Source organism: Dermochelys coriacea, chromosome 3, assembly GCF_009764565.3.
Source record: "Dermochelys coriacea isolate rDerCor1 chromosome 3, rDerCor1.pri.v4, whole genome shotgun sequence".
Taxonomy (NCBI): Eukaryota; Metazoa; Chordata; order Testudines; family Dermochelyidae; genus Dermochelys; species Dermochelys coriacea.
Window position 1 is genome coordinate 114,769,261 of NC_050070.1, and position 27,951 is coordinate 114,797,211.

A 27,951-nucleotide genomic window follows, 5' to 3' on the forward strand; every position below is an offset into this window, starting at 1 on the left:
GCTGAATCCCACCCTGACTGATCACTGTTCCTAGCTCTGGGGGGGAGGTCTCAGGGTATGTCTACACGGCAACAAAAAACAAAAAAAAGCTTGGGTCAATTGCTCAGGCTGCAGGGCTAAAAATTGCACTGTAGACATTTGGAGTGGGCTGGTGATGTAGAGGCCCAAACCTCTACACTGCTTTTTCACTACAGGGCTAAAAGTTGCAAAGAAATACACATAAAATACAAAATCCTTTATTGAGACAGTCATCCAGAACCAAGTAGTGTTCTACGCTATCAAAGGTTACACATTACACTGGGCACTCCTGGAACTGAAAGATCAAGCAGCACTGGCAAACAGCTTTGCTCTGGTACCCTCACAGTTGTTTCCAATGCATTATACAAATATAAAAAGAGAAGGGGAAATCATCTGTATCTGGACCGCTCCTTATCTTTGGATTTCTTAGGACTTCTGCTTCTGTCTCTCTTTTTATCACGCTCTCTTTCCCAAAGCTCTCCTCGGTATTTGTCTTTAGATTTGCTGGAACTGTAGTGGCTGTCTCTGTCCCGAGACTGGCTGCGACTGCGACTTTGATGTCGGTCTCTCTTTTCACTCTTCCTTTTCTCTCTACAGCATTCTTCTTCATATCGTCGGTCAGAGTCCTGTCAAGGAAGTATGGTGACATGCAGTTATAGATGAAGGGGTAAAAATATTAAAAGGGTATAAAACAGAACAAGAAAGTAGGCAAGACCCGCTCTTTGGCTTTCTAAAGCTTGTACTACTACTAAGCAATCCAAATGCATAATGTGAAGCATTTAATGTGAAATAAATGTGGCTAAATAAACTGCAGCAACACCAAGAAGTGCTACCTCTAAGGCAATGGTATTCAATTACATTTTCTTGGGGGGGGGTGGAGGGGATGTGCAGAAAAGGCAATGTCCAAATCTTGGGGGGGGCCAAATGGCTCTTCAGGTGTTTGCACTTTAGTGAAAGCATGTCAATTCTTTGCCCAGCTGGCAGGGATTGCCTACCTATGGCATATGTGCCAAAGATGGCACATTGGCTGATTTTTTAATAGCATGCAGACTGCTAGTTCAATCAGGGGCATGCTTTGGGATGCACTTCCGTTTATTTGCCTTCTGCTTACAGTCATGCCATGTATAAGTGTGGTCTGTTTATCTGAATTTCAATAGATCGAACATCATGATTATCTGAATAAGCAGTGTGTCCCCTATGCTCATTCAGGTAATCGGGATTTTCAGTCCAATGGTGGCGAGAGGAAGGGGGAATAGCTGCAGAAGACACGAGCCTCCTTATTACTGCATGTGCCAGGGGGGAGCTGGGAGAAATCCAGGGGAACAGGGTGAGACTTCCCTAGAGCCTGTCCCATCCCCACCTCCCCCTGCCTACATTCAGCTCGGGACTCTGCTGTAAGAAGACTCCTGCTACCTGGCTTCCCATCTAGCCAAGGGCAGCCTTGCTACTCAGCTCTAGATCCACCCAGGTTCTGACCAAGAATGGTTCTGCTACTCAGCTCTGGCTGTGGCCTGGGCTCCCAGCAGATCTAGCCCCTGTACTCTGCTCCTGGTCCAAGCTTCAACTTCTTTGCATGCCTTCACATCCAGGCCAGCACATGTTGGTTTGGAGGATGCATTGCAGCCATGGAGTGAAAGGGGCTGCCTGGCAGGGGAGCTGCCCATGAGGCATTGTCTAAATCTCCACACAGCTCCAGCCCCTGCCAAGTGGCCCCTTTCGCTCCCCAGATGCAAAGCATTCTCTGAATTGGCACAGGATGATATTCAAAAGGTGTCAGCATGGGGACACTACACCCAGGACCAGCAGGGGAGCCTGGGGCCAGAGCTCCCAAAGTGGAGCTGGAGCCAGGTAGCAAGGCCGCCCTTACAGTAGAGCCCCCTGCAAGGAGCAGGGCAGAACAGCTGACACCAAGCCCATCAAATGGCAGGCCTCTGTGGCCACATCCAGTCTGGGGGCTAGTAAGTGACCAACACTGCTCTAAGGCCTTCTATCTTTGGACTGCATTAGCTGAAAGAAGAATAGCAAATAGTGGTTAGTTCTTGTGGTTAAGGTCATGAACCAAAGCAAGCGGTAACTTGGTAATAATGGTCGGGGTTCAGCTCCAGAGCTTTTGTTTGGCCTGTTAATCACAATTGGAGTTATTTGCAAAATTCAGATCTGGGTTTGGATTTTGATTATTCTGACAATGGGGGTGTCTGGATCCAGGCTTTTGGTTCAGGCCCTTCTCTCTTTTGTATCAGCACAACACTGATTATGCAAAGCTCTATAATGTTACTTAGTTAAACTAGGGAAATTTCAGACACTACAAGTCAGAACAACTGCTATTCAAAAGCTCATAAGTAACATTATTCAAAATGCCATTTGGCATTAGAACTGAGCAGCCTGCGGCACTTACCTACAAGCTCTAACACATCAAAGCTTTTGTCAGAAGCGTTCGAGAATTTGCATTTTAGGAAGATTAAGAAACTGATTTGGCACTGAAATGTCTGCCAAATGAAGACAAACAGGCCTTTTAACATATCATTTCTGGAATGATTAAGATGGAGGCCACATCATTTCAAACCCCAAGCTTTTCCGTAAGATGTTCTGGTTGCTTTCATTAAAAAAAAAAAAATAGACGCTTTACTGTTTGCACAATTATTAAACTACCCAGAAGTGAGATTTTTTATTTCAAGATCTGAAAAGGACTATTTACCCTTCTTTTCCTTCAGCTCCTTCCCTCCCCCCAAACACACATGCATACACTTCCTAAGAGGTTTTGTGAAAGTCTATATTCTAACCCCATTTTGTGTACTCTTCAAGCCAGTGTTGTAGCTTGCTTGGGAACGAAGGATACTTCACCAATATGCAAATATCAGAAAAAAAAAAAGCCACACAAACAATGTAGTCATTGCCAAAGAGGAAGAAACGTGCTTAACATTTGTTCAGTCATAGTTGTAAACTATCCCTTACCATAAGGGCAAGTATAAATTTGCCTTTTAAATAAAGGACATATACCCAGTCCACATGTACTACAGATATAAAGATCAACATATATAAATCAATAGTACACTGATCAAACAGGTGTTTATATGGACACCACAGCAAACAGGTTGGCTTGTATTCTCAAACCTATTAACTTTAGTGTATCAAACACAAGTGTCACATGTTTACCAAAGCTCACCTGCCCTAAAGCACAGTTAATTTCACTGCAACACCAATGCCTGTAGTATTTAAATTGTAAATGAACAATTTAATGCAACTCGTGCAGCTGTGTGTAAACCAGGTCTTAGATTCAAGGCAAGTCCCCAACGAACTCCCACTGGACCTCAGTGGCCAAATTTCTAGACTTAAATCCACAACTTTAAATGGAAACCTTTTCTGACAAAAGAAAGCCAAAAACTGCAGCACTTCCTTTACAATTATAACTCCACAAGTGTAAGGGAACAGAGAGAAACCCTTCATCTTTTAAGTTGTGGTTGTAAACCATAAAACTGAGATTACATGAATCCAAGAGAAAAATCTATACAATTAAGTGATTATATAGGTCACAGCCGTTGAGTCCATAACCTATGTGAAAGATACTTCCAGGCTGCCCTCACACGAACACAGCAGCTGCTGCAGAAGGACATCAGGCTACACAATCTAAAGCAGTCTGAAAAATGTGAGCGCGACAGTATGCTCTTTATTTAAGTAGTATGCGCTGCTACAAAAGATTAATTTGTTTGGGGATCACAGAGCATCTTCACCTCTGCCTCAGTTTCTCTACTGTTAAAATGGGGGGTAATACTAGTCTCACAAGAGTGTTGTATTAGTTTCTTTCCACAGCTGTCTGGCCATGTGCTCTGCAGCATAGGCAAGAGTGGCATAGCATGAACTGTCCCAGCTTTATGCCACCTGAAGATCTTTCTCACACTGAAGTGTGGAACAGATGGAGTAAACTGGGACAGGGAACCTGGGGAGGAGAAAAAAGGAAAAACAGATCAGATGAGGAGCTTTGGTAGTAGGAGGGGAATTTTTGGACTTGATGGAGATGGAGACTGGGAGAGTCAGGAGTGGAACAGACAAAGTGGAGCAAAAGGAGTCAGGAAAGGCAGAGGAAGAAGGGTATAGAACCACTTGAGAAGATTCTCCTACAGAACCTGGAATTGTTCTCAGAGTAGCAGCTGCGTTAGTCTGTATTTGCAAAAAGAAAAGGAGTACTTGTGGCACCTTAGAGACTAAAATTTATTTGAGCATAAGCTTTCGTGAGCTACAGCTCACTTCATCGGATGCATTTGGTGGAAAATACAGAGGGGAGATTGATATACACACAGAACATGAAACAATGGGTTTTATCATACACTGTAAGGAGAGTAATCACTTAAGATGAGCCATCACCAGCAGCAGGGGGGAGGGAGGAAAAGCTTGCATGGTGACAAGCAAGGTAGGCTATTTCCAGCAGTTAACAAGAACATCTGAGAAACAGTGGGGGGTGTGGTGGGGGGGAGAAATACCATGGGGAAATAGTTTTGTGTAATGACTCATCCATTCCCAGTCTCTATTCAAGCCTAAGTTAATTGTATCCAGTTTGCAAATTAATTCCAATTCAGCAGTCTCTCGTTGGAGTCTGTTTTTGAAGCTTTTTTGTTGAAGGATAGCCACCCTCAGGTCTGTAATCGAGTGACCGGAGAGATTGAAGTGTTCTCCAACTGGTTTTTGAATGTTATAATTCTTGACATCTGATTTGTGTCCATTTATTCTTTTATGTAGAGACTGTCCAGTTTGACCAATGTACATGGCAGAGGGGCATTACTGGCACATGATGGCATATATCACATTGGTAGATGCACAGGTGAACGAGCCTCTGATAGTGTGGCTGATGTGATTAGGCCCTATGATGGAATTGTTCTGAGTCTCTACAGTCTCTGCTGTCATCGTATAGCTGTGAAATTCACTGCCAATGTCTCTCTCAATTCCCCTTTAGCGACTGGTCCACATAATATTAACTTTGGGTGTAGTTTTGTGCATGTAATTTCCTAGAACATTCTGAAGACTGCAAACATTCTGAAGACTCAAGCACTCAAAAGTTAGGAACGACAGAATTAAGGTTGCCACCTTAATTCAGCAACGTTGCCCATATGTGTTATGACATGGTCTTTAGTGACAGGATCACATACGATTCTCCCACCCCCCAGGATCCTTGCTTTATTTAATGCACAGAATGGATCCGCACTGGGGATGAAAAAGGGATGTGTAGTGGAGGCTGTTCATAGGACCCCGCCTTATTTGTTGCAGAAGATGGGTGTGTAGTTACTGAGGCATGGGATTGCAGGAAGAGAAAAGATAGTCTCATGGTTTAGTCAATAGAATGCAACCCTGGGAAACAACATGTGGTGGAGGCAACAAGTAGATGAGCCAGTGATCCAAGTAGGATCATGTGTCATGAGAGTTAAAAAGAGAAGCAAGATAGCATGGAATGTTTCCCCCTTTAACCTGTACAGTTGAAGAATCCACATACATTTCAAAAGCTTTTTTATTAAATCCATGCGCAGTTCACCTGCAGCGCAGGGATATGCCCTTTATACAGTTATGCAAGAATTGCTGACATGGTAATTGGTAATGATAATAAAATCAGAATAAAAAAAACTTTATAGAAGTACAAGAGCTGGATTCAGAAACCTACAGAAATGTAAAATCTACCTTGCTAGTAATCTTTTTATAATCAATTCATTTTGGAGATACAATAACTTCAATATGTGATATATCACTATGAACTCTCGTAGCTGTTCGCCATCTTTATCATGATGTTAATAAAATTACATTAACTGAAAACTTACCTCAGACAGTTAAACTATTCTACAGAAAGATAATTATGTCAGCACTATGTATAAAAACAACATCTCTCCCTTATTTTCTGAAGTATTTTTATATATTAATACAAATGAAGGATACTACCTTGACAGTGTGGTTGAGTTTTTTACCACACCAAAAATGTAAATAAAATAAAAACCTAAAACCCAACCCCAAGCAGAATTTTTAACCTGAATGGGGAGAGGCACCAGAGACTCCATGAAGGCAAGTAAGGACTTAAATATCAATTTTATCATGAAAGGCTCTCAGATACTACAGTGATAGAAAGCAGAATAAAACCTGAAGACAGAAACAAAGTTAAAGGAAAAATAATTGGACACCTGCCTCCTGCAACAATCGTAATCACATAGCACGACCCTACATTATTCAGTGGTCATCTGTTCAGGTGAATAAAGCCATCTTAAATACAATCCACAGGTGGCAAACTTCTTAGATCCCCTGATTAAAGTTTCCTTCATAAGCAGCTTGGAATTGGGTAGGCAGGGTAGAAGGAGACAAAGGTTTCTTGTTGCACAGATTAAGGCCAGAAAGGACCTTTACATCATCTCATCTATGACCTCCTGTATAATACAGGCCATAGAATTTAAATAAACCTTTCCGCAGAGAGTCTGAGGTATGTCCTCAACATGGAGTTCAAACCAACTACCTTAAAATTAAGAGTGATCACTCTATTGACTGAGCTAGCCATGGCATCTTAAAGAGGGTCATTACACAGCCTTCAGACCTGGAGTCACATTCTACTGTTGCGTCATGAGCTTTTTTTGATCCTTAGTTATTTTTTTCTATACTTCTCCCCTTTAAGTGTAATCTTATCTTTGAATACAGAGGCTAACATTTGCATTTTCCAAGAAAAACTACTATGCATCTCTATAGGATCTCTGTTCCTTTAAGTAATTTACAACCTTAACTCCACTTTATCTAAGTTTTTAAATACATATGGTTGCATTCAGTCATAATTTTGTAGTATTTTCTGTAATGTTTGTTTAGTTGACTGAACAGTAAATCTCACGAAAGACAGTGAGAGCCAGCAGTACTATTCTTCTACAGTCAAGTATGTTAAATTAACTTTTCCTACCCTAGGGTTTTCTGCATTGCACATCACTGTCATGAGTGACAAGAAAAGGTTATGTCTATGACCCTGTTTAACTTCTCAAGGAGAAATAGAAAAGAGATTTTTCTAACAGCAAGTTGGAAATTAAGTTAAAATGTGCAGTCAACATGCATCTGATTTAGAATCAAACATTCCTGTTTTAAGTGGACAATACTGAACGGGGAGTTGGTGAGGGATAATCCAACTACAGTACTTGGGTTCTATTTACCTATCCTTAGAGCAAGGGGAATTTTAAATTGTTGAATTAATTTTAAGTGCGAAGGAAAAATGTTAATCCCAGAAAATGCTAATTTAAATTGGCTGTATAATGAAAAGGCAGTATGGATGCTGTTGTACTTTTCTTTTCCTGATAATTTTATCATTCATGAAATTTAAGAAACCGATATATCTGCCCTATCAGCTATAAGAGAAGTTAACGTAGTAACAGAATATCAGAAATTAAGAAAAAGAAAGAGGCCCATTAGGTCATTTAGACTCTCTATGCCATCATAAACCAGTCACTAAATGTCTGAAGTGGAGGAATATTTACACTCATACTATACAGAAATTGGCACAGTTAAGCAAGAATTTATCAGATACTTGCTTATTCCCTGTAATTGAAAGTCAGATGTTTAAGGCTCTGATTATAGGGTGCAGAATTTTGAAAAAAATTCATTCAAGTTATAACATTTCATCAGCTGCTTTAAGATTCTTCACTTTGATGCTAGTTACCATTGTGACATTTTAGAAGTTGCTTAACTAGAAGGAAGCTATGGTTCTTATGTTTCCAGAAAAGGAACAGCTTGCCTCACGCCACCACTTATTCCTATGGGGAGTCAGACCAACAGGCTAGATACATCATTACATCTGTAAATGCTTATTCTGCTACATTCAATCCTAGTCTATGGATCCAACGATTTCTGCTATTCTATCACTGCTTCTCAGCAAAGTAGACTGACTGGTGGTTAAACATTTATCATTTTTTTCTGCTGTAAATTTGTCTTATTTTTGGGTGCAATGATAATAAAATGAAGGCTAAAGAGAACATCCTATTTACTGAATTTTGAGACTAAATTCAGACAGAATGCGTTAGTTTCAAGGTGCCTAGGAAAAAACCAACTGAGCATTGTGGGCAAAGAAAAACATTTATATAGACAGGTACACACGTAGGTGACAGCCATGTGATATTGTATTTGCATCACACTCTGTGCACTAACCCAGATCTATGGGAATTACTACAAACAGAATCTGAAGAGCTCTTAACTTCCACTTTTATTTATTATTGTATTTGACTTGGCTACAAACAAAGTGTTTCCTTCTCCCAATCCCGCATCTATTGAATTTCCCTCCATCTTTCCCAAAAATTAACTGGCCTGAAGCCCTGGACAAGCAACATTTAGTCCCGACAGATCAAAGTTTAAGATCCGACGTCCTGAAAACCAGCAGGGCTAGAAGTTTACTCCACACCCAAGAGATACCCAGCTTTCCAATAAGACATGCAGCATTTCTATTCTGGGAGACCCAGAAATATAGGACTTTTAAAATTACAAACACTACTGACGAGGAAAACTTTTTGGGGGGGGGGGGGGTGTAATTTTTTGTATTCGGTTCTAAGAACACATTGACTAGTTTTCCTCTCCCTTTGATACCTGTATAAGATGAACCTACAGTACAAAGAGAACCTGGCTTTATAAAAAGAAGATCTGAAAAGGGATACAATTTAAAAAAAAAAAAAAAACTTTAAAAAATTGTTCTTCTGTAAAAATGTGACAGATTACATGATGCCATGGGGGGGAACAAATATTTTATTGCTACAAGTTTAGGATTACTTTTAGAACCTGAAAGCGGTTTTGCCTCTCATGAGTCGGGTAACCATCATGCTGACCAATCCTTTATATTTCACCAGCCATTGTGCATAATCCCTATATTTTCTTCTCTCATTTACCATTGGTACTTCATGTGTACATTACATATTACACAAACTGTACAGTAAGTGATTGCATGATACATAGATTGCTATTAGCATGAGTTTGTTACATCTTAAAGAATAGCTATTTAACTTGATTATTAATTACTTGTACTGTATTTCTATAGCACCTAGGAGCCCTAGTCATGGGCCAGTGCGCTCTTGTGCTAGGTGCTGTACAAAAAGCTTGTCCCAACCCCAGAAATCTCACAAGCTAAGTCTAAAATCAAGAGGCAACAGATGTATATAGTACAAGGAAACAAGAATGTATTGGTCTGCATGACAGGCAATAGTCTTAGCACACCAACAGCCTAACTGCTAAGTTTTTTGTAGGCCTCAGGGCAAAAGGAGAATTTTAAGGAGGGACTTGAAGACCGATGAGGTAGCTTTGCAGATATTTATGCAGAGCGGCTCAAACATGAGAGGCAGTATAGGGACAAGCATGAGGGTGTTGGTTTGAAAATTTAACAAGTGTGCAATGGAGGTGGCATTGTGGGCCAATCAGAGGTGGGAGTTGACATCTCCACTGTGAAGGAGAGATGACAGGTAGCATGGGGACAGGCTGTGATAGATCTTGAAAGTGAAGACAAGCAGCTTATGTTTGATGCCATAGATAAGGAGGAGTCAGAGGAGAGATGCAAAGAGGGCTATGTGAGTGACAGGCTATGCAAATGATCTCATATCCATTCAGAATGCTGCTGAAAAGAAGGGCAAGATTGTATTTGTCAAGGCCAGAGAAAAGGATATTGCCCAATCAACATGCGAGATGATTGGAGCCTGGATGAGAGTTTCAGCTGCGTGGATGGAAAAGGAAAGGCCATATTTTAATAATCTTATCCATGTGTAAAATCTGTATCTTAACATTTTAAAGATTTTAATCTATTTTATGACAGGTTTCAGAGTAGCAGCCGTGTTAGTCTGTATTTGCAAAAAGAAAAGGAGTACTAGTGGCACCTTAGAGACTAACAAATTTATTTGAGCATAAGCCTTCGTGAGCTACAGCTCACTTGATTGGAAATGCATCCGATGAAGTGAGCTGTAGCTCACGAAGGCTTATGCTCAAATAAATTTTTGTCAGTCTCTAAGGTGCCACAAGTACTCCTTTTCTTTTTGCGAATCTATTTTGTGTCTTTTTTAATTCTCTCAGCATGTAAACATATGTATTGGCACAGAGAAAGATAAATCTTAGAAACCGCAGTTACTAAAATGATAACGGATTTTAAGATCCAGTGTCTTGTGACATAGCAGAGCTACGAACATATGTCACACAGCATTGGAAAGGGAGGGGGAAGGTTCCTAATATGCAGATAGAATAAATCCCTCATTGGCTAACTCCTTTTAGTTATCTCATGTTGGACTTTAGGCCTGTCATTGGTCCAGCATTAAATATTGCTCATCCTATTTCTTTGACCAGTGAAACGCTGGGGTGGTGGAATTCCACACTGGGTTGCAGCAGGAGGTTTAGAAAGGGAAGAGGAAATAGGGGAAGGGAATCTGTGGCAGTTTTAATTTATTTTGAAATGGCCCTTATCTGCAAGCTCCTTAGAGGTTTGGAATTAGAAGCAGTCTAGCCTTAGGGGCATTACTTGGCAAAGGACAGTTGAAGCAACTGAAATTGCTATTTATCACACGATACCACCACCAGAGAAACCACACAAATTTGATGCAAATTGGCAAACTCATCTCACCACCGCAGAGATCACACAGGCATTTATATCAACAGAACAGCAAACAAATGAGATTTGCCAATTGGAAAAGGCACTTAAGATCAAACTTAGCTGTCAATATTTTTATTAAACTATTACAGCTATATAACAGAACAAAGTCCAAGAGAAAGAGTAGCTGACTCACTAATCTAACACTTGCTAGCAACACAAGGCTCACTATGCTCATAAACCATGAGAAATTATAACACATGGGAAAGTGAGTAAGGTCTTAAATAAATGTCAACAGAAGTCCACTGGACAAGAACTACACTCCTCCCACAGACTCACTGACTGATTAGAAATCAAGGAAATCGACACCAAGAGCAGAGAAAACTGGAAAGGAAGGAAGTCAAATGAAAATAAAGTTCACAAACAAAAAAGTACAAGTATTATTGAGAGCACCCTGCCAGCTCCTATTCAGATCCCTTCTCTGCCAGTGAACCCACCTGCTCAAGACCCACATCCTGCTATTTACTGAAAGAAAACCATAATACCTTTACAGCCCCACCCTCTGGAATCAATGCACACAGCTGAAGAATCAAAAATAATGTTTAAACTTGAAGTAGACTGAAGGGTCAGAAAACAGTACGAAGAAGGAGGAGTCAAAACACACTGAAAGAAAAAAAAAAGACCACCAGAGAGCAGAAAAACATCTGAGCATCATGGAAACTACTCAAGAGCACAAAAATACTCTTCAGATCATTATAGCTAATACCGCCACCCAGAGTTAAGGTTGCTTACTATTGTACGAACTTGTTTTCAGTTGATTAAAAGTTTAGCCTGAAGTAGACACCCAGTATGGAAATTTTGAAACTGAATGGTTAAAGTTTTAAATTAGGAAATTACATTTCAAACAAAAACAAAAATAAAAAAAACCCCACTTTGTTAAAGGAACATTAAGGTTGAAAAGTCAAGCACTCAAGAGTTGGAAATGCCAGAATTAAGGCTGCTCATATGCCAGACACCAATATAGTAGTAATGAACACCACAGAAGCACCCAAGATAAAATTAATAATTTTGTATTCAGTGTAGGTTTGGATGGTATGCAGTAAATAAGGTCTGGGACCATACACTGGCTGTAGAGTATAAAAAGAAATATTGAATAACTACCTGTTTATTGAACGAGTTAGGGATCCTTTGGGAAGAACAGCATGTGATCATGTAATTAAAGACTTTCACAGTGCACATGCACAAGGAAGCTGCATTAAGTTAGCACAAGAAACCTTTTGGCATGTCCTAACTTTTGAGTGCTTGGCTTTGCAAATTTCATATTCTTTTAAGGGAGTTTTTTTCATATACAATTCCATAATGAAGTGAGGCCTTAATGTAGGACAATTCTATTTGAAATTATCTGCTCTTACAGAAAAATAGAACACATGCAGATAAACTTAGATTTTTAGGGGTCAATTCCGACTTTTGTAAGAAAAAAGGAACAAATGGGAAAAAGTGGTAGAAAAGCAGAGCTATTTGAACTCTATAGAACATGTCTGAATGCTATGGAGACAGCACAACTTACCTAGTCTATTATTCTGTTTGGCATGTTTGTATGTGAAAGAGGAAGAGTTTCCACACACCCTTAGCCTGTATCTATGCCCATAATGGGAACCTGTTTAGATGTTGTCTTCCCCCATGCATCACAGAGTCTCTCCATTGCAGGATGAATTTCCTAGACATTTCTTTACCTTTTTTCAGAAGAGGAACTACATTTTTTTTTTTTAAATTGGTCACACTGTGCTGATTTATCTTCTCAAACTACAGTCTTCAAACAGCTTAGCCAATATGCCGTCAATATGAGCTGGAAATAGGATACATTTACTATCACTTCTCGTAGTCTATTTGTGGCCGATGTAATTGCACCTTACATATAGGTCAGTTGTTCTAAATACCACATCAATATGTAGTGCAGCATTGTACGGTTATGATAGGTTGCCTCTCAGTGAAGTGAATCTTTTTGGCTACGGTATACCTTAGCAGACAGAACAGAACACAAAGTGCCTTTGACCTAAAGAAAAGCAGCAGGGAAAATTTACAAACATCAGTGGAACTGTATTGCTACTGCCAATAGTGGAAACAGTAGTGTAGACAAGTGCAGGTGTTTTTACTACCACATGATTAGAGGACATGATGGTAAAAATGTCTGTGCCCTAAGGGTTCAATGGTTAATACCACAAGGCATATGAAATCTGCCATGTGCCAGGCAACGGAGCTTTTTAAAAGAAATTGCCAATCAGCTGTGTTCTTTCATACATGGTGTTAAAGAATGCTAAAAGAACGACCAATTTAATAAATTCTACTTGAATTACATTAAATGAAGATCAATAGTATCCCAAGAATAAAAATGGATGAGTGCAGGGAGTGGGGCCACTACTGACAATCACTGTCAGCAACTGATGGTTTTCAGTGTCAACAAAGCCAAAATTCTCCAGTATTACTAATCTACACAATACAAATATAGATTTCACATTTGTACTTCTGAGTCAGCTGAAAGATGAGAAAACCATTAAGAGGCTGTTTTCCGACTGCACATTAGAGGAAGCTCATGTGCACAAATTCCAGGAAGTACATTAAAAATACATTGTACTCATGAAATATGATTAAGCTTCGCTCATCTGTGATGGGAAATGTGTGAAACACAGACCCAGTGTTGAAACCCCTACTTTTGTGAAGTCTATGCTACCTTTTCAGGACATTTCAGCAGAAGGTCAATTAGATACACCTAGCTTTAGAAGTTCAAGAAGATGTTGGACTTTCTACACTGCAAAAAGTCCTTCATTCATTGCATATTTGCATGCAAGGTCCCCAGTCGAACCCATTTCTTTTATCAGTTATGGGGAGACATGACCATAAAGTGACAAAGAATTAAATAGTCAGTGAAAAGGTGACAGTTCAGTACCTTGGATTTTTTGGTCTTCTTGTCATCCTCTTCATAGTCAGAATGGCGGTGCTTTTTCTTCTTGTGTTTTTTACCTGAGTGTAGGTGACTTGCTCTAGCCTCCTCTGTCGCCTCATCCAGCACAAGGTCATACTTTGCGCTACATCAGTTGATTAAGGGCAGATTTGGTACCAATCATGGTCAATTCAAAATATAAAAGCTCACAAACCAAGCAAAAACCATGCTTTATCATGAGTATAACACTGAGACAGCCAGTATTTTGTGCTAAACAAAAATCATGTACAATGAAAAAATTAAAAAAAAAAAAAAGAGTAAATAAGGCTGATTGAAATCTGCTCTGGGAAACAAAACATCCTGCCTCTCCACTGCTTTGCAGTAGGGTAGTTATTTACAACCGGAAGAAGTGGATATAAAACAAACACATTCTGATTTTACCATGTGTTATACCTTGTTCACACAAAATAGCAAATTAAAAAAATAAATCTAATTCAAAAACTGATGCCACATAGTTATGTTAAGCAGCAGTTAAACATTTGCCCAACAAAAGCTTAGAGATTTAGAAGCTGTTTTCACAACGTCTAGTTGCAAGTCCACTACATTACAGGCCAATATGCCACAGATTATTAAACTGTCAAGGATACTCTTGATTTAGCTTTACTTTCTCCTTCAAAGTTAATTTGGAAGGTTTATCACATTCCTTTTCATACTCTTTGAAGTCATCCTTGGTATACTTCCCACCTGTTCATACAAAAACCAATCAACTGGGCTTTCATCTTCATCTTAAAAATCAAACAAGACACAGGAGTACAGCACACTTCAGGATACAATTGTCATCAGTTATCTCCATCATTACTGTAATAATATTTACAGGAGTGCACAGTAACAAACTCCAGGAATGGTCTTATAGTGTGCATGACCCAGAGCAAAAAAGAGGGAGGATCAGGCCATGATTTTCCTTCTGTCTCTAGTCCTTCTGCCTGAGAAGACCTAGCTAGGCAATGATTTCCTCCCACCTCATGCCTATTGGATACAGAGCTTGGATAGGATTACAAGGCACCAAGTGGCAATCGTTCTGTTTGTGCTCGAAGCTGGTCCTGCATCTCTCTGCTTACAGCTCTGTTAGCATTTCTATTACTACTCCCATTTTCAAAATGAAAATTTTGCTTTCTGCTAAAACTTAGAGGAAGGGAGAGAATCACACTACAAAATTATACACTTTAGTATAAATTTTGAAAAACATTTTTCATGGGTAAACATTTTGAAGAGACATATTCGATTTTATTTTCCATATTTCTGTTTTGAAGTTTTGAAAACTAGTTAACAGTACTGTCAGTTATGTGCTGCCACCTTATGGTGAAGGCTAATACTACAACAGAAGTATTAAATACCTAGATACTCAATTTGTCTTGTAAATGTAGTCCTTCATGAAGTGAATGGCAAACAAAAAAGGCAGAATATGCTGCAGTTTTATGTTAATACTCAAAATTATCCCTTTAAAGCTTGAGATTAATATAAAACAATATCAACAGTTGACTTTTATTGGCAAAAAATACACTTGGCAACATGACAGCTATCAATAAACCCCTTGTCCTCTAATATGCAGTAAGCCAGTAGAGACCAAGACTTATTAGCCTTTGCTCATGCAGCCAGGAATACCAAGCTGTGGCCATTATACCGCCGAAAGGAGTTGATTAACCGTGTAACAGAGATGCTTGTCCTATACAACAACTCTAGTTTAGGAGAGCAATATTTAATAATTTAAGCTTTGAAGTTGGTACAGAATCAAAAGGATGACAAAACTACCTTTTCCTCTCCATTTAATCTTTGCAACAGATTGGCTAAAATCCACATGTATTCTCCGGTCATCTATCAGCACGTTATCCATTTTGAAGTAGGCTTTCTCACAATCTTCCTCCTTTTGCAGTGTTTCCAGAAGATTTAAGTCAAGATTAAACAACAAATCATACACAAATATTCTTATGAAGTCAGCATTTAAATCCAAAAGTGAATTACTCTTGGCATAGAGATTCCTAATGAATATGCCACAACTGAGTAAATACGCATTTCATTTTCTAAAATGGATTAAATCACAACACTCGTCACACCTCTAAAATTTTTAGATATAATTTTACTATTTGCCTTAATGTAAGCATTTCATCTTTGAGATTATATAAATCTATGCCAAAACAGATTAGTTATTTGTGTGTATTATGTTTGGAATAATACATTTAGACACAATTACGACAGACAATGGCTTTATTAAAAATCTTAAACTCTCTGGCAGGCTAAAGATAAGTGTTCTGGCATACTCTTGAATTTCACTCAGACAACTTTCTCACAGAAAGACAGTAGAGTGATAACAGCCAACCAATAAAACACAAGCTATAAATTTTATATCATGAGAACTCTTACAGTCTGATCATATTCCAATTATTGACTTCAAAAGGGACTGAAGTACATATTTAAACAGTTTGCTAAATAGGGATGAACTTAAATATATACTTAAATGTTTTCCTGAACTGAAGACTACATCCTTTGTAGGCTGCAGTCAATAGATGAGACTATTACCCATTCTCATTCCATCCAGCACAGAGCTGTGTTTGCGAGGAGAGAGATAACCCAAGCATATTACACTGTTGTTATAAGCAACATTTGCATATCTCCACAGGAACATACCTTTTCAAATTCAATGAAAGCATAACAAAGAGATTCACCCGTCTTCCAGTCTCGAATCACTTCACAGCTGAAAAAATAGCATGAAATTAAAGCGTCAATGCCTTCTGGTTTGAAAATGGCTGACTACTATCACTGTTTGAAAGGGACTTTAACAGGTTAAAAATTTTAACGTGTGTTATAATGCTTTGAGGCTTGATCCTCAACCATAACTCACATAAGTAATCTTTACTCACATTGGTAGCCTCAATGACTTCAAACTGCTGAAGTGGATTTAAATAGGACTACTCATGTGAGCAACAATTATGTGTTATTTGTATGGGTTTTAGAATTAGTAAAACAAAGCTTATTGAATCAGATTCTATTTTCCATCATTAATGCTCTGATTTCTTTTTACATTTTACTAAGATAAGACAAAAATTTATTAGTTTAACTTTTGGGATTGCAATTAATGCTGAAGAATGTTTAAGAAAGAGCCATGTAACAGGCTGGCAGTATTTCTCTGAAACACCCCAACTTGTCAGCAGTTGTCCCACTACTATATCCAGATACAAGGGTGGTCAAAGTGGGTCTCCAAAGAGAGAGCAAGCGCACTCAGAAGTGGAACCTGCTTAAACTGAAATTGGTTCTCTATTTGGTGGGGTTTTTTTTTTTTTTTTTATAACTATTCTTTAAAAAAGTTACCTTTTAATGGGCCCAAATCGTGCAAATATTATCTCCAGGTCTTCATCTGTGGTCACAGGATTCAGTTTACAGACAAACAGCACATTTTCTGGTGGTTTGATATCTGCATCTGGTAAATCTCCCACCTACAGCACACATGAAAAGGGAAGGCTTTTCAATTTGTTCTAGACAAATTTCATGGCACTATGTTCTGTTGGGAAAGGAGGGGAGGGGACGACAAATATTCTTTTCCTCATGACTCGATCAGTAGAAATCTGAGGAAATACCTATAGTAACTCAGAGGACTCAAAGGAGAACATTTTCCCCAAAAAGTATGGTTAGTGGTTAAAACAGGTGACTAGAAATCTGCAGTGTTCTACTGCCAGTGACTGTATGATTAACATTCTCTGCTTTAGTTTCCCAATCAGTAAAATCAGGATAATACTTCTCTCTTTTGCAGGAATGCCAAGGCTTAAATTTGTTTGTAAAAAGCTTTATGTTCTTTAGATGAAAGATGCTATGCAAGAGTACTATTAGAGCTTAGTTGGCATTAGTCAAATTTGGGTGGATGAATAATAAAAAGTTGACGGACAAAACAATGCGTAATAATTTGTCACATACATTCATACAATGAAAGGACTCACTGCTGCCACTTTAAAAATAAGAACTGAAGTGGGTCTTTTCCTCATTAATATTCCTAAAGGTGGTGAACTGAACCTCCTCTAAAGTCTGGTACCAGCCGTATTAAATTCTAGCTCACCTTAACTCCACGAGGACTGCAGAAGCTACAACCATATAGTACCATTAAGTCATAAACATCCCAAGGGAAGAGAGCACGGGGAAAAAATAACTATTAGTGCATTCTTGCTTATTATCTAACAGCAGCCAGCTATTCTGTTGTAATTCTGTGAATGGGAACTAACCACTATATTGCTGTGCATTCCCAATCCCAATATGTGAATTTGGGGAGAAATTATTTCATGGTAACTCTGCCATCCAATACATAAAAACTTCCAGTACCAAGCTAGAAACACACAGCAGGGATAACAGTTCCATACAGGACTGACCAGCTTTTATAATTTTACAAGCGTCTCTAGCAAGCTCTTACAAACCTCCTATAAGACCAATTCTAGTCCTGGGTTTGGAACAGAGATGATACAGGTGTTCCTTGGAAATCTCCTCCTACAAATGGATGAAGTGTCCATGTTCACTCTTTTAGCTCTAACAGCAGCCTGATACCATGCACCCTAATCCATGAGGCCAACATTTCTGATATGCAACTCAAGGCAAGCACTTGTCTTAAGCATTCACTCACCCAGACATAATGTAGAGCATATACACAAAGAAATTACATCTGACAAGACAAAAAAACCCTAAAAACACAACTGATGTTTACCATTTCCAAAAGAATGGCCTGAGTTTTTGCTTCTTTCTCTGCCTGAATTTCTTCCACTTCATCAACAGACTTTCCTTTGAAGTCATCAATTTCTTCATCTGCTCTTATTCTGCCACTCTGAGAAATTGAAAAAACAAAAAACAAAACAAAAATAGCATTTTAGTAATGACCCATGGGTAAGCCTTTATTTTTCTTAATACTAAAACCCTACCTCAGTCTGGGATTGTGCGTGTTGTGAAAGTAAGACTATATCCCTGAAGCATTAGGCTAAGATCGTTCACTCTGGACAGACAGACAACCAAGCAGCCTACACATGGAAATGAGTTTCAATCAGTCAACCTGGGCTAGATTCAATTACACAATATGGAGTCTTTCACTTCTATTATCCCAAATCTATCCCCAACATACCTGCCAGCTTGTTTCTATTTAGGGGAGTAACCCCCCCTTTTTTATTTTTAATATTTCTTTATTGAAATGAGTTTACAAGTAGTATTGAAGAAGATTTCTGCCTCATCTAGCAGGACTTCAATTTAACAGAGTACAATTACAGGAACTGTATATTTTATACTATTGTATTTAGTCAAGTATTCCAAACAAAAAACATTCCTACAACAAAATATTGGCCATTTTAAAATCATCTCCTCCAAAAAGTTCTTAGCTCTAGTGAAATTTTTTGAAATAACTGGTGTACCCCTGTTTTTCCTCTGCAAGTGTCCGATTATAAAACTTTCAATACATTGGGCTATCAAGCTCCTTATGCAGTGTTTAGACTTGGATATATTAGACTAATTTTGGTATACCCTCTATTCTTAAGTAAGTTCGTTCCTGTACCAAACTCATCACTAAGGTATCTGTTAAAACTTTTTTTTAAAACATGTAACTTCTCTAGTCAATTTATTGTTTGAAACATTGCTCCCAGACAAAGAAGGTATTTCCTTTAGCAGCTCCAATAACTGCAAGGTAAGAAAACATAATAAGCTGAATTGTTCTGCAAATCCCTTCTGTCTAGAATACAGACAAAACAAATCAGTGTGTCTGCTTGTATGTGAAATAACACTTTCCAGTTTAACAATTTTCTTGTGTGGAAATGCTGATGTTTCTTATTGAAAAAAGGGAATAAAAGGATAAACTTCATTTTATACTGTAAAAAGAAAAGAAGTTAGCAGTGATTTTTTTGATTATTCCAGAAGAATATCTCAAGGAAACAATGCCAGAGCTGGGCATTTCAGACGACAGGTTCATTACTATTAAAACATTACAGCTTTTCTCTTTGTAGTGTGAATTATAAAATAAGTCTTTGCATCCTATCCCACTATACACAGTCACAACTGGAAACACCCTGATTTTTTTTGTTCTCTTCTTCAAAACTGTATTAGTTATTTGCTTTGTAAGCATAGAGGTCACTTCAAGTACAACTGTGCTGTGAAGGTCCATCTAGCCTAGTATGCTGTGTTCTGACAGTGACCAATGCCAGGTCCCTGGGGATAAGGAATGAACAGAACAGGCAATCATCAAGTTATCCAACAGAGGCAGGGACACCATCCCTGGCCATCAGCCGTTGATGGACCTATCCTCCATGAACTTATCTAGTTCTTTTTTGAACCCTGTTATAGTCTTGGCCTTCACAACATCCTCCTCTGGCAAGGAGTTCCAAAAGTTAACTGTGTGTTGTATGAAGAAATACTTCCTTTTGTTTGTTTTAAATCTGCTGCCTGTTAATTTCATTTGGTTATCCCTAGTCTTGTGTTATTAGGAGGAGTAAACAACACTTCCTTATTTACTTTCTCCACACCAGTCATGATTTTATAGACCTCTAACATATCCCCTTAGTCATCTCTTTTCCAAGCTGAAGAGTCCCAGTCTTATTACTCTCTCCTCATATGGAAGCCATTCCATATCCTAATAATTTTTGTTGCCCTTTTCTGAACCTTTTCCAATATTTATATATCTTCAGAAATCTTCCCTCACTCAAGAAATGTGTAATTGCATATTGGCAGCTCTTGTTTTGCAAAAGACTTCATTGCACGTTTAACTTTAAGCACGAGTAGTCAATGACTTCAATGGACTATTCACGTGCTTTGCTGAATGTGGGCCATAGGGGAAACAACTAGTTAGCACATTTATTCATTTCCAACACCTTCCCAAGAAGCTGTTATCTTAGTTAGTACTTACATCTAGTTGTTCCTTGCTAGGCTCTGGGGAGCAGTCAGGTATTTTTAAACCAGAGGGGTCATCAAATGGATCATCTAATATCACTGTATGATTTATCCTAATGGGAAATTTAAAGTCAAGTCAAGTCCAAGAGTCAGCATTTTAAATTTGTTTAAAACTAGCTCTTACTTTGATTCCATGTTCATCAATTAATCTTAGGGATACGAGTAGAGATTATATCCTACTACAGGGCTAGACAAATACTCTGTATAACTACATACTAAATTCTATGTACTCATAACAATTAATAAAGCCAGTTCAGATGTGCACACAGGCTGCTAGGATACAAGGCATAAACCAAGTGTTTTTTATTAATAATTAATTGTTGATTTTCTAATGTACTTGTTTATTCCTTGACCAACATTTAATCTAGTTTATGAGTAATCTTCATTTCAACCTTTCTTGCCCTCTTAACTCCCCATTTAGTGCATCCTAGTTATTTTTGGCTACATGGAATCAAAACAAAAATACAGCTGAACTGTCCGAAAGTGGTACAGAGATTAATATAGAAGAAACCTACAGATCACCTTCACAGATCCAGTAACCAACCCAAACACATCAAGAAATCTGTTATCTACAGACAGACACTCAGATACCACAGAATATGCTCCAAGGAGAAAGTCTGGGATATTCACCTTAACACACTTAAGACCACCTTCAACAAACAAGTGTAGTCCACCAGAGAAGTAGATCACATAATGGAACAAGTCACCCAAATTCCTCAAGAGAACCAGCTTCAATATGGAAATAAAGCCTCCTCTGTCTGCACACACCTAATTGTCACCGACAACCCACATTGGAACCCATATGGGAGGCCGGGGTATCAAACAATTACAACTTATACACTATGGGGATCATATCCTGAAGTAAATCTTCCCTAAACTGCCCCCCTCTTCTGGCCTTCAAACAACCCCATCCCAACCTCACCATCAGAAGCAAGCTCCCCACAGACCAATACACATCAACTAAAAGCAATACCAGAGCCTGCTAGATGAGCAGATACAAAAAAATCTGTAGATACATCTGAACTGCAATAATGATCAACATCCCCTAACACACCTTTCAAGATCCATTGGTCCTACACATGCCTGTCAACATGTGCTGTACCTCATCCAGAGCACTAAATGCCCCAACAATAATTATGTGGGTGAAACCAGACAATTACTACATTCCCAAATGAACTCACAGAAAAATTATAAAAGACAACACACACCCTATCACTTGTGTGTGAACATTTTTCTGCATAACACTTTCAGTAGACAAGCCTGGGAGCTTAAATTTATAACTTTGCTAGACACTAAGTCATGGACTGAATACAGAAACTGGATTTATGGTTTATTACAATAATCTATAACCCACTAACCTCCTCCCCCAGCTTTTTCCTCTATGATTAGAGAAGTGTTAACAGGCCACTTCACCTTGAATGATCCCTTGAAATATGTGCTACCTACTTATGCTGCACAATCTGTTCCACCTTGTACTTAGTTTTGACACTGAGTACATGTCCCAGACCTGAAGATGTGTGTGTAAGCTTGTCTCTCACCAATAGAAGTTGTTCAAATAAAAGAAATTACCTCACCCACCTAGTCTCTCTCATATCCTGGGAATAACACCACATACATAGATTAATAACATTATAAACATTTTGGATGGTCTGGACAACAACATCCATCCCATCTATGGACCCAATCCTGCAAACTCCCAATGGTGCTATGTGGAGATGCAGGGTCTATCTGAGCTTACAGGTCTGGGGCCTACAACTTCTCTTTCAGTTGATAAGACAGCATGATCTAATCAATGCATCTTCCTCTAAAGACATTTAGTAAGTCCCCAATAACACATAATTACACAATATTTTACCAGTAATAATGGAATGAAGAAACATACTAGATACTTTAACAAGCGTCCTATCACTGCCATATTAACTCTATTTACAGAAAGATCAATGAACCAGTTACGAAAAAAAAAAATCACAACACACCCTCTGTAAGGGGGCAGGTTCCATTCCCACTCTCTGATACCCAGAAACCTCTCAGACTCTCCAGTGGGTAGCACCTCCATATTATTTATTTATATTCCCGCCACTAACCCCAATACAGTCCTGTGCAGCTAAGTATTTACGGTGATTTCTTGCCCCTTCCTGCAGGGCCAGAGAAGAACAGAGATCTCCCTTCCTTAGAATTCCAGAACAGACAGGGTTCAATTAACCTAATCTTCTGTCCCTTCCTTCCTGTATCACCCGCAGCTGGTGTTTAACTAGTTCATCAGTCTCAAGACTGATCAGCTAATTAGCCACATACTCCCCAATCGGCCTTCTCCATGGAAACTAATCTGTGCCTAAGTGATCTGAGGGCTGGCTAATAAGTTAGCCTCCAGCACTTGGTCACCACTAAAGCTATGAAGTTAAACCTAGTCATACCTGATGTCTTGATAAGGAACAAATTCCTTGTCAACGAAGGTCTCGTTAATTTTCTTTAATACATCCATGCCTTCTGTTACTTCTCCAAACACTGTGTGCACACCATCAAGGTAATCTAGGTTTTCCCCTGTAGTAATAAGAAACTACAAGGACAAGATAAAAAAACCTGTTTACAAGTAAACTAAAATTTTTAGAATCTCCATATAATTTTGGGCCTGACACCGTACCCACTGAAGTAAGTGGGAGTTTTACCATTGACTTCAATGGGAGAGGACAGGACCAGACCTTCAAGGAGCGTAAACTGATGTAGCTCCATTGGCTTTAATGGAACTATGACAGTTTACACCAGCTGAGCATCTAGCCCTCTACTGTTAATTTAGAACGGACCATATAGTTAACCAACACGATAACGAATGACATTTGCAACCCATGCTTTACAATCAAATTGGAAAAGTCTTGCTCATTGCTATATTTAGCTGGACACAGCTCTAGCTAGGAGGAGCTGACAGATTTGTCCAGGAGCACAGGAGCAGATTTTAAAAAATAAATTTTTTTTGAAGTATACATAGGGAATACTACACATTAGGCCAGGTTAACCACCACACTGTCCCTTTCAGGCCACTTCTATCTAAACAACGTTATTGTTAATGATTATTTTATCAGCCTAGCACCTTTGAGCAGCTCTACAATAATGAGCCAAAAAGAAAAGGAGTACTTGTGGCACCTTAGAGACTAACAAATTTATGAAGTTGACAGATTTCCACTCTATACGGCTAAATTCAGTGCCTTGCATAATCACAGGTTTCAGAGTAGCAGCCGTGTTAGTCTGTATTCGCAAAAAGATTTATTAATTTGTTAGTCTCTAAGGTGCCACAAGTACTCCTTTTCTTTTTGCGAATACAGACTAACACGGCTGCTACTCTAAAAAATAATCAGCCAATAAGAGCACCTGATGAAGAAAACATATTAAGGTAGGATTTCAGCTTCTAATTTAGAGAGTTTATTATAACTAGGAAGCTCTAGAATCATTTGAAAAAATATGAATACCTCATCAGTATCCTTTTAACTATAAGGAACAGCAATTGTGTGTTATTTTCATTGTTATGCACATTTTTTAAACCTGTGGAGTTTCCCTCTTTGCTATTCCAGAGTTATAGCAAAGCCTCCCAACACTGTGCGCTGACCTGAGATCCATGTTGATCATTGCCATTGTTCACCATTGACACGGTTCCCTTTTTCTTGTGCTTAATTCTTGGCACTTTTTCTGCCTCAAAAAATCTAGCTTGATCACCATAGAGTTTACTGAAAATATATACAATAAATATGTTATGAGGCAGCAAGATTAAAAAATGCTGACAGTGAAACAAGCGTTATACAACAGTGAACAAGACAAAATAATTTACAAAAATATGTTATAAGAATGCTCAAAGAAAATGATCACTTTACACTACATATTTTTACTGTGACTACAGGATTACCCAGCCACCCCCCATTATGCAGATAATGTTAACAGCTCTTTCCCTGCAGACATTCTACAGAATGGAGGGGGTTTTAAGCATATTAGAAAACACTTTCTGACATCTCTGGTAGATACTAGCATGTAATTTGTTAGAAGCTACGGTCAAAATGTACTTTCAGTACAGTGTGCAGGGAATTAAAAGCATAATTCACTTTAATCAAATACAAATGGTACTTGTGCACCAAATTCTCCTTATGAAACAAAGTGAAAGCAATTAAATAGCTTGTACATACACTTAAACTCATCATCTGAACAAAAAAGCTGCAAACTTCATTTTACACATTCGCTTTCAAGGCATACAGGACTCGATGCAGTGATTTTAAGTCTCAATGTCTCATCCTGATCTCACATTGTTCTCCCTCAGGAGAGAGATCTGGCTTACACAAAGTTATGATTTTAAACTGATCGTGAACCTACATGTGCACTCATAAGCTATGCTGAAATGGATTTAAATCAGTTTAGGTTGCACCAAGAACTGAAACCCCCCACATTTCTGTCCTGTTCAGCAATAAGAAAAAGATAACATCCTCAGAATGGATCTGTATTCTCAGAGGCGAACAGTAAAACTGAAGAGGGAAACAAAGTCAGCCTGCCACTCTTTTAGAAGATTCTACTTTTGACAGAGCACATCAAGAAGCCAGGCAGGAAAAGAAAAATCAGTATACAATATGAAAAAGTGCAAAGGAAGAGAAGATCCCAAGAGTGACTGGTGACAGGCCAGAACAATAATACACCAGAACCCTGGACTGTCAGAAGTGTTAAACCACTTACAGGGACACAGTTTGGTCCTCATCTACCCTATAGCGTGGGTAAAAGTTTGTAACCAGATCTCCCTAACTCCATTGTAGCATAGCATAGCATAGAACAGATGCAAATTTATTTGGTGTACTTCCTTAAAGGTCCATATTACTGAGGTCTGGAGTAGTGTTAGCCAGTTCGCAAGTCTATTGGCTGCAGATAGTTACATGAGAAGTATTCATCAACTATGCGGTAAATACAAGTTTTTTCCCCCTGCAACTTGAATTTGCTTTTTCCTCTAGAACATCAGTTTCAAAGGAAAAATTATCTGGAAGATTACGCAGTCAGCCAGAATTCTATCTTGCCTGTTTGAATGTTTCTTCAGGCGTATCACTATAGAAAACTGATTTTTATAAGAAACTTAGTTTTCTTCATAACACCCATTTTAATGCATCCCTCTTAAAAAACACTCAAACACAAGACTCTCCAATTACCTATTTCCAAAAAGCACACTTCATGTATTTAGTGTAGTTAAAATGTGAGCCCAAGCAACAGTTTTATTGACTTGGAAAGGGGACTCGGAGTTGACACATGAATGACACAGGAGTTTTTACTATAGTTGCCTGCTTCCCCTCCATCACAAGCAAAATATAAGTGCATTACATCATAGTTCTCAGCACTGCAGTAGAAAAAGTGTTGACTTCCACAGAGCAGCTATGTAGGAGACACAGCACAGCAGCCTAACCTAATCACCTGCTCACAATTACACCCATTATTGATTTGATTTAGAACAGAAGTAGCATGCTGTCCCAAAAAAAGAACCAAGTGTCTAGGATCAATAGACAGCATGAGGAATGACAACAGACATCAAGATGTATGAGCCAAAAGAAGCTCTCATCTCCCAACAATGATTCAGTAGTACATTCAGCAAGTGCAAACTGGATCAACTACACTCCCAAATTAGGCCTATTTCATTTTAGGTAGGTTTTACTCACCAAAAGATAGACTCCCCTCCACGGCCAGTCCCCAAGGGGTCACCAGTTTGTATAATAAAATCCCTCTGTAACAATGCAAGATACACAAGGTATTAGTCTACTTATGGATGTAGACAAAGAAGGAAATAAAAATCTATTATAAATGCTCACCTGTACGTTGTGAATGAGGCAGTAGTTGTAGTACTTGATTTTGCAAAGCTTCAGAAAGTTCTGACAAGCTACAAGAAGTTATATTGAAATTTACTAAAAAACCTGTTAATGTGATTTGCACATGGATCTTTTCTTTTTGGCTGTACTGGGACTTTATTAACCTTGACTCTAAAGTCTGCTGCACATCTATGGAAAAGACTAAATAATATGCATTTTCCCTTCCTAAATCCCACATTCAGCAATATTTAGAATCCTAAATATGAACAGTTGTATAACAAAGATCAGCACACATTCTACCCTCCCTGGCCTTCCCCAATTAATGTCTACCAAGGAAAAAGTCAATGTTGGTTTTTCAATTTAAAAACTATTACACTTACTCAATATTTTAGAGACTTAAAAATAAGATGTATAGTGTCTGTAGAAGAAGAAAATGAGTTCCCAAGCAAAATTGTTATTTATAATTAGAAAAAAAAAACAGAATAATAAAATTTCTACATCCCTCTGAAATTAAATGTGGAAACTAAGGCCCTCATCCTGCAAGCACACACATTTAACTTACCAGAGTAAGCATCTTTTATCCTAACATCCTTACACCCACCCAAACACAGAATCAAGGACCTAATTTGGTATAGCGAATGTAATCTCCAACATACATTTTTCAACTAAAAAAGACACCTGTGCACACTTTATGAGAACTGCCAAGCAGAAAAGGGCGGGATTACTGCAAGCCCCCAACAAGGGATTCCTTAGGAGTGTTAAGTATCAAAGGGGTAGCCGTGTTAGTCTGTATCCACAAACACAAGGAGTCCGGTAGCACCTTAAAGACTAACATTTGTTTGGGCATAAGCTTTCGTGGGTAAAAGAAACCCACTTCTTCAGATGCACGGAGCGTCTGAGTCAAGTCAAATGCAATCAACCCCTCACGAAAGCTTATGCTCTAATAAATGTTAGTCTCTAAGGTGCCACAAGTCCTCCTTTTCTTTTCCATTCTGTGACAGTATCACCCAGGAGAGCTGAAGCACAGTCAGCCTCATCACATGATCTGCTCCGTGACCCTACTGGGGCCCTGCTTTTGGACCCCCCCTCCCACCCCCTGGGAGTCGCACAGCGCCTCGCCATTAGCGCTATCCTAAACTCTGCGGCCTCCGGCCTCCTCAGTTGAAGGAGCGGGACGTTTGCACAGGGTGGGTCTGCCCCCAACGCGCCCCCATCCCCCGCTGCCACTCCCCAGCCCCCCACCGCCCCTCACCTCTGGGCCTCTCCTCCGTGTACAGGTCGACCACCAGGTCGCCCACCGTGGTCTCCAGCAGCACAGCCATGGCCGCCGCCGAGCCCCGGAACCAGAACAACACGCCAGGCCCCGCCGCGCGTCCCCGCCCACCCGGCCGCCTCCGGGAGAAGCAAGGGGAGAGGCTGCAACTTTCGGCTTTGCAGTTATGGAGCGCGCCCGTGCAAACTGAGCGTGCTCAGTGACCCCTACTGAAGCCGCCGCCCGCCTCACCCTCTGCCCTCACTTGGGCGGGCGGTGTGACGCGCGAGCAAAAGGGGGCGGGGTGGGCGGAGAGGGGCGGGGCACTGTCTACACTGGAGGGTGAGGCTAAGCAAGGCGCATGCGCTGCGCTGATTGGCAGTGGTAGGGGGAGTACGCTGAGCCTGTCTGCGGGGGTTGTAGGACTCGGGCT

At 39.3% G+C, this 27,951-nt stretch overlaps 1 protein-coding gene across 3 annotated transcripts; it reads right to left on the bottom strand.

Annotated features, from left to right (window-relative positions):
* Positions 1-220: 220 nt before the first annotated feature.
* Positions 221-27,842, bottom strand: PPIL4 (peptidylprolyl isomerase like 4). 3 transcript variants are annotated; one of them, XR_006280030.1, is made up of 14 exons: positions 27,519-27,748; positions 26,270-26,337; positions 26,120-26,184; positions 24,052-24,169; positions 22,868-23,010; positions 20,410-20,506; positions 18,238-18,354; positions 16,863-16,987; positions 16,182-16,248; positions 15,309-15,435; positions 14,147-14,243; positions 13,506-13,644; positions 12,470-12,614; positions 602-644 (listed from the first exon to the last, which is right to left on the bottom strand). XR_006280030.1 is itself a non-coding variant. In XM_038395334.2 (13 exons), the coding sequence occupies exons 1-13, from the start codon at positions 27,586-27,588 to the stop codon at positions 408-410; spliced, it is 1,455 nt and encodes a 484-aa protein (XP_038251262.1). In that variant the 5' UTR covers positions 27,589-27,842; the 3' UTR covers positions 221-407. The 3 variants fall into 3 exon arrangements, 2 of the variants coding, with proteins under 2 accessions (XP_038251262.1, XP_043367116.1); XM_038395334.2 differs by lacking the exon at positions 12,470-12,614 and having other exon boundaries at positions 221-644; positions 15,309-15,420; positions 27,519-27,842; XM_043511181.1 differs by lacking the exon at positions 12,470-12,614 and having other exon boundaries at positions 221-644; positions 27,519-27,740.
* Between the last annotated feature and the right edge of the window lie 109 nt (positions 27,843-27,951).